General features: G+C 51.0%; 1 protein-coding gene across 1 annotated transcript; it reads right to left on the reverse strand.

Annotated features, from left to right (window-relative positions):
* Positions 1-2,180: 2,180 nt before the first annotated feature.
* Positions 2,181-6,534, reverse strand: KLHDC9 (kelch domain containing 9). Its single transcript, XM_040411118.1, has 4 exons — positions 6,029-6,534; positions 5,644-5,812; positions 2,854-3,052; positions 2,181-2,576 (listed from the first exon to the last, which is right to left on the reverse strand). Exons 1-4 carry the CDS (start codon positions 6,532-6,534, stop codon positions 2,413-2,415), a joined length of 1,038 nt encoding a protein of 345 aa, XP_040267052.1. The 3' UTR covers positions 2,181-2,412.
* Positions 6,535-7,691: the final 1,157 nt, after the last annotated feature.

The raw sequence follows: 7,691 nt of genomic DNA on the forward strand, positions 1-7,691 counted from the left end.
GCCGGTGGGCGCTCGTAGCGTAGCTCACTACGTCACGCGCCCACTTTATGAATGAAGCAGGCACCGGGCCCTCTGCCATTACAGAAACAGATGCCGACCCCCATTCACTACACAGGGACACTGTTATGGGGGGGATCCATGCATGACACACAAGATAAGATGCTATATATGTGCCACCCACAGATGCCCCCATAACAGTGCCACCCACAGATGCCTTCCATAACAGTGCCACCCACAGATGCCCCCATAACAGTGCCACCCACAGATGCCTTCCATAACAGTGCCACCCACAGATGCCTTCCATAACAGTGCCACCCACAGATGCCCCCATAACAGTGCCACCCACAGATGCCTTCCATAACAGTGCCACCCACAGATGCCCCCATAATAGTGCCACCCACAGACCACTATTAGTTCAAAAGCACACCTTTTGGTTAAAAATATTTATTTTCTTATTTTCCGCCTCAAAAACCTAGGTATGGTTACCTACGGTAATTAATTATAACTTTTTGTGAATTGGGACATTTAAACTTGCTTTTTTTTATTTTTTATTCCAATTTAAATCTAGTAGGAGTCGGTTAATTTTTTCCCGACTCCAGGTACCCAAAATTGCCTCCAACTGGCCATTCTTGAGATGCGCTGCCCCAGTCGTGTACATTACACCGTTCGGCCCAGAGTCGCTCAGATCTCTACACTTGCATATCTTTCCTTATCAAACACGTCAAGATCCGAGTGTCCACTTGCTGCCTGATACATGATGAAGTAATCAATGGACGTCCGTGGTTTTATGGTGTGGCTCAGTGGTCGGCAAAGTGCGGCTCGCAAGCCACAAGTGGCTCTTTAGACCCTTCAATGCGGCTCTTTGGTGCGGGCTCCCACGCAGTGGCCCACATGCAGGGGTCGCAGTTGCGACCGGGCCCGGCACTCCAGGGGCCTGGCTGCCTGTGGACCCCCCTGGCCCCTGCAGTCAGTGTTCCCTTACATCTAAGTGGCGCGGGTGGGCGGCCGCGCAGCCATATCGTGGCGCTCAAGCTGCTTGCAAAATGTCCGTCATGCACCTCCTGCCTCCTCTGTCTGCTCCTTCCACTTTATGAATGAAGCAGGCAGGAGGCGCATGACGGAGGGAGAGATGTCACGCTGCGCACAGCAGCAGAAGGACGGGCAGCGGCTCTCTAGTTCGGCTGCCCACTGCCGGCCATGTGAGGAGTGGTGAAGAGGCCGCCGCTCAGGAGACTTGGAGCGAAATGTCCTGCAGCAGAAAGGTAGGAGCTGCCCCCGGTGTGTGCACAGCGCCGGGCACTGCACCGGCCCCGCCGCAAGTGTCCCTGCCTCCTCCCTTCCCCCCACTAATACATTACTTTACTTACTAGAAGGCACTTATGGGGGATATCTGTGGATGACACATATATAGCATCTTATGCTATATATGTGTCATCCACAGATATCCCCCATAAGTGCGTCATCCACATTACATCCACATCTGCAGACAAGTTTAATTAAAGTAATAAATGATAAAGATAAAATGAAATAATAATCAAGATCCAAATAAAAGAAAGTACATATAAAAGTATGTAAAAACACACTCTGGGCTCATGCCCATGAATGTAAGGGCGCCGTGCCTGTGCTGCGGCCCACAAATAGTGGTCCGCAATGCACGAACACAGACCATGGGGCAGCTGCATGAGGATCGCGGACCCATTCCCCCAGCGCATGCGGAAGTGAATGGGTCCATGATGCGGGCTGCACACGGCCAGTGCCCGTGTATTGTGGACCCGCCGTATGCGGCCTGCAATATGGCAACGGCGGGCACACGGTCGTGTGCATGAGCCTTAATAGTCCTCACTGGTACTGTTGACGCAATATTTTAAGTTTTAAAAATGTGGCTCTCGAAAGAAATTTCAATCGTGGTTTTGGCGATATTTGGCTCAGTTGACAAAAAAGTTTGCCCACCACTGGTGTGGCTGATCAATGTATAGAAATCCTGGCAGACATCTAAACGTTCATCATCACCTAAGACATTTTACTTTCTTTTGTAATCCTTTCCACATTACCAAAGTATCATGGCTTTGTAGAGCGATGGAGGCAGAGATCAATGAAATGCTCTTCTTGCAGAAGGTTGGAAAAACATTTCATTGATGTCTGTATCTCCACATTGCTGTAACAAAGCCATCTTTCTTCGATCACTAATATATCCATGTTTTATTGGGTCAGACTGGTGGCACAGCTGGAAGCGGGTGATTGCGCAGTCCTAGTGTTGTGACTTCCTATTCAGTCAGTGTCTCTACGTTCGTAGACCTGATGCACTTAGTTTTGCACCTTTTATCATGTTCTTCATAACCATTTTCTGCTTTGTGACATGCATTTTGTAGGTGTAGCTGCCCTCCTTTCCAACCCCTGTTCAGTCTTTGCCCATTATAAGAAGTCCAGTACATAGATCTCCGGGCATGGCGTCTTTCCATCAGCGCTAAATCCACCCACGAGGTAGAGGCGGTCATTGAGCAGGCAAGTCCGGTGGCCGACTCTTTTGTGGACAGGATCTGATCCGGGGAAACGAAACCAGCTCATTGGGTTGTATCCTGTAGAAAGAGACAGGAGGTGACATTCTAGGGCAGGGGTCGGCAACCTCCGGCACTCCAGCTGTTGTGAAACTACAACTCCCAGCATGCATACTTGCTTTGCTATAATAAGAACTGACATAGAAATGAATGGAGCACGCTGGGGATTGTAGTTTCACAACAGCTGGAGTGCCAAAGGTTGCCGATGCCTGTTCTAGGGGGTCATGCCAATAAGACTTGACGTAAACCCTAAAAATCATAGAGCATCAGCCACCAATCCTCAGAAAAAAAAACTCACGCGTGTCACAGACGTAGAGGTCGTTGCAGACAGCATCCCGGCTCCTGCTGAGAGTTTCTCCACCGAAAACCACTAGAAACGGCCCAATCACGGAGCAGGAATGATGCCGCAGGCTCTTAGGAGCTTCACGTTTGGCTTTTTCCGAGGCCACAAGTTGGGAGAACTTCTCCAACAGACTGGAACAGGTAGCAGTGTCGTCCTGGAGAATGTAGACAGCATACTTGGGTTGAATACAACCTAGAAGAGCTGTGTTTAACCACTTGGAGAAAGTATAGTCAAACAGAGGGCTCGGAGATAGTAGTACAAACCAGAAGGCCAGAGACAATACAAACCAAAGGAGTCTATCTAACCCTTCTGAGATACTACAATCTAATGTCATGTACTAACCGATTCCGGCCGCTGAACGTTGGGTTGGTCAGGAAGCAGGGATGGCTAAGTAATCGGGATCAGGGCCGGAGACGCATGCCTCCAGGTGAGGACTACTTAAATGGAGAACTGCTGCCTGTGATTGGTCTTCCTGCCTCACCAGCTCCCTGTGTGTTTGGTTCTCTGGATCGCTGACCATTTGCCTCCTGGTATTTGACTCGGCTTCTTTGGTATTTGACTCTATTTTGTGATCTCTCCGTCTGCTAAGGCAGCTTTCACATCAGCGTTGTGCTGTCTGGTTTTGAGATCCAGCACAGACTCTCAAAACCGCCGCACAACGCTTCAGTTTTCTCTCCATAATGGAGGCCATTATGGCATAAAACATGGTAAAAGGCAGAGTGGACCCAGCATGCATGTGGAATCTGCATTCCCTGAATTTCATGGCAACCAGTATGGCACATAACAGGTAGTATTTAGTGTTAGGTTCCTGTCTTACAGAGATCGCCTTGGCGTCAGCAGAAGGGCCCAAATAGTTTTGTAAAAAATGTATTTACAAGGTCCGACCCATCTGGTCGAGCATCTTGCATAAGGGGTCCAACACCAGGAGAATACTCAAGTCTCCACCACAAGTTACTGTTCCCTCAGTATCTTGAACCCCAAGTTAAGTTACTCTTTAGGGTCAGTGCAACAGAGAAGAGGTACAGTTATTTCTCTCCCGAAACGGGATCCCCAGGAATGCTCCTACCCCTGACTCTCCTGAGCTATCATCTCTTGGTTTACTGTACGATGAACCTGACAGAGTTGTGTATGCTGAGCCCTAGCTGCTCAGGGATGCAGACCCTGTAGAGGACTACCATGCCGACTTATGGAATGACCCGGCCGTAGGATGTCAGTTCTGCCAGGGTCTGTCTGAGACACTCTACCCTTTACCTATCCTGAAGAGGCTATGAATTTAGCTGTGTTTAGACAGATGACTTGGGTAACGTTCCTCCACATTCCAGCCCAGATTTGCCATCCAACTTTTCCCAGGTGTCGGCTTCCACTGATGATCCTGCTCAGCTGGGTGTTAACCAGGTTTCCTCAAGACAGAGAAGCTTCAGGAGGGAAAAGCATTATGTTTCTCCTGCTGCAACGCTGACCAACTACTCTAGTCCTGTCCAAAATGGCTGTTGTCGGAAACCACCTAGACGAGAAGGTATTAACCTTTAAAGACGTTCTCCCCAAATGTATCTCCTATAATTATTGCAAACAGTCTGGTGGTGTTTTTGTAGATTTTGGATCTGCTGCCAATTTTATTGATTTGTATTTTGCTGCTGGGTCTTCCTGTACTTTCTCTCCAGGACCCTGTATGGGTCGTTGCTGCTGACACCACACCTTTTGGGTTTTGTTGAATATTACACCCCCAAAATTCATTCTGAGGTCTGTTCCTTGTTTGTAATGGACCATTTGCCAGATAACGTGATCTTGGCTATGCCATGGCTACAACGGCATAACCCTGTTATCAACTGGACTTCTGCTGAGTTGGAGGAATGGAGACCCAAATGTTGCAGCGCCTGGACAATTAGGCCTGGGTTACATTATCATTCCCTATCCCCAGCATAGGGTATAACTATTTTATCTGTGGGGGTCTTACCACCAGTTACAAGTACCTCTTGCAATGAACAGAGCAGCCATTCAGGCATGTGCGTGGCCACTCCATTCATTTCTATGGGAGTTCAAGAGATGGCAGAGTACAAGGCTCGACTGTCTCTGGAATTCCTATAGAAATCAATGGAGCGCTGCACACGTCCCCAGCGGTAGGAACCCTACAGATCTAATAGTTATCCGCTATCCTGTGCCTAGGGGATAACTTAATGTAACCGGAATATCCCTTTAAGGGCTCGTTCACACAACAGTGCTGTAGACCGCAAACTGCGGTCCGCAACGCACGGACACCGTCCGTGGGGCAGGCGCATGGGGATCGCAGACCTATTCACTTAAATGGGTCTGCGATTCTTCCGTTCCGCAAAAAGATAGAGCAAGTTCTATCTTTTTGCGGTGCGGAAGCACGGAACGGAACCCCAGAAAGCACTCCGTAGTGTTCCGTTCCTCCGGATTTGCAGAGACCCATTGAAATGAATGGGTCCACATCTGAGATGCTGCATGGCCACGGAACGGTGCCCGTGTATTACGGATCTGCAAATGCAGTCCGCAATACGGCAACGGGCATCACACGTTGGTGTGCACGAGCCCCAAGGCCGATACTTCTGTGTCAGTCTTTCCGCAGATTCCAAACCAGAATTCTTCTTGTCGGCCGGTTTTAGCATTGTCACTCGTTTCCCTGATTTAGCATCTGAGATCAGAGCTGACCACGATCACCTAGGACCTGAGAAAATCTCAGTGTATACAAAAAAGGGGATGTAAAAAAAAGTTTTTGGCTCGTACCTGGATTGTCCCTGCCTTCCAGTACCCGACCACGTCCACGGTAGCGGATTCCCTCCCTCCAAATACGTAGAGAGACCACCCAGCTCGGCTGCCATGTTGACCGTCAGACTGGAGCAGGGCAGCTGAGTGCCCCGATCGGGACGCTGCGCGAGATTCCTCCTCTTTGTACCTGGAGAATGAGACGATAAAATGACAGGCGTCTGCTTTTCCTCTTACAGCTCTCTGCACCTCCAGATTCATGACGTCAGTAAAGACTGACACACAGCTCAATCACTAGGAGACTAATGCTCCAGTGGAAAGCTGGGTGACCACATCTAATAAATATTATAATCATCAGAAATGAGCTACACTGATAAGGCAAGGGTCACAGCCAGAGAGCACTTACCTGTAGGTCTTGGCGCCGGTTTTGACCTGTAGCGTGTATACACTGGCGTAACGCCTTTGTGTGCGCAGTCCTCCCTCCCTGCCGACCACGCAGAGCTCACGGTCCGATATCTTGGTGCAGGTGTGACTGCTCAGCCCCGCCGGGGGGCGACTGTGTGGCTCCTCTGCCCACGATGCCCACTCTCCGCTCTCTATATCGTAGCTAAGGACTGATGATAATCTCTGAGAGCCGTCCCATCCCCCGACCACACACAGCCACTTGTTGCCAATTGCCACAGCGTCGTGGTGACTTCGCCTATACAGACCGTCCGGTGGGCCACTCTCCACTGCATTCTGCTCTGGGTCAAAGGTCACAATATCATCAAGAGGAGGCTCTTTATGGTCAGCGGATCTCATGCCGCCATATAGATACAGCTTGCCCCGAACCGGAGTACATGTGTGGTAGGCACGGGCAAATCGGAGATCAGAAGCCACCGGGGTCCATGTCAGCAGACCTGCTCGAGACATCACTGCGGCTGCGTCAAGTCAGGAAGAAATATTAGGCCCTTCTACACGGGACAATTATCAAAAACTAACTAACGCTCATTCCCGATAAGTGGCCCTTGTAAATGTGCCGCTGATCACCCAACAAACGCCGGTACATCTCCCCGCGTGAACTGGGATCCGCTGCCCACAACATGCTGGTGAGCGCTGGATGAACGAGCAGACTGACGATCATTAGTCCCCCGTCCCATGAGAAAGGCGCTGATCAACTTGTATATTGTCAATCATTGCTCATTACTGCCCCTCTGTGGTCCATGTAAGACGACTCTGGGGGCCGGGAATCCCTACTGAGCCATACCCAGCACTGAAACTATCCTTACCGAGATGTGCCCTCTGGGTGATCCCTACAGAAACGTGTCTACTAAGCGATCCCTACAGAGGCGTGCCCACTAAGCGATCCCTACAGAGGCGTGCCCACTAAGCGATCCCTACAGAGGCGTGCCCACTAAGCGATCCCTACAGAGGCGTGCCCACTAAGCGATCCCTACAGAGGCGTGCCCACTAAGCGATCCCGACAGAGGCGTGCCCACTAAGCGATCCCGACAGAGGCGTGCCCACTAAGCGATCCCTACAGAGGCGTGCCCACTAAGCGACCCCTACAGAGGCGTGCCCACTAAGCGATCCCTACAGAGGCGTGCCCACTAAACGATCCCTACAGAGGCGTGCCCACTAAGCGATCCCTACAGAGGCGTGCCCACTAAGCGATCCCTACAGAGGCGTGCCCACTAAGCGATCCCTACAGAGGCGTGCCCACTAAGCGATCCCTACAGAGGCGTGCCCACTAAGCGATCCCTACAGAAACGTGCCCACTAAGCGATCCCTACAGAAACGTGCCCACTAAGCGATCCCTACAGAGGCGTGCCCACTAAGCGATCCCTACAGAGGCTTGCCCACTAAGCGATCCCTACAGAGGCGTGCCCACTAAGCGATCCCGACAGAGGCGTGCCCACTAAGCGATCCCGACAGAGGCGTGCCCACTAAGCGATCCCTACAGAGGCGTGCCCACTAAGCGACCCCCTACAGAGGCGTGCCCACTAAGCGACCCCTACAGAGGCGTGCCCACTAAGCGATCCCTACAGAGGCGTGCCCACTAAGCGATCCCTACAGAGGCGTGCCCACTA

Source organism: Bufo bufo, chromosome 11, assembly GCF_905171765.1.
Source record: "Bufo bufo chromosome 11, aBufBuf1.1, whole genome shotgun sequence".
NCBI lineage: Eukaryota > Metazoa > Chordata > Amphibia > Anura > Bufonidae > Bufo > Bufo bufo.

Excerpts from the sequence above, each read along its gene's own strand:
- KLHDC9 (XM_040411118.1), bottom strand. The coding sequence starts at position 6,534 with ATGTCTCGAGCAGGTCTGCTGACATGGACCCCGGTGGCTTCTGATCTC. Across the intron at positions 5,813-6,028 it reads ACCGGCGCCAAGACCTACAG|GTACAAAGAGGAGGAATCTC; the intron begins GTAAGTGCTCTC and ends CTCATTCTCCAG. Across the intron at positions 2,577-2,853 it reads CCTCTACGTCTGTGACACGC|GATACAACCCAATGAGCTGG; the intron begins GTGAGTTTTTTT and ends CTCTTTCTACAG.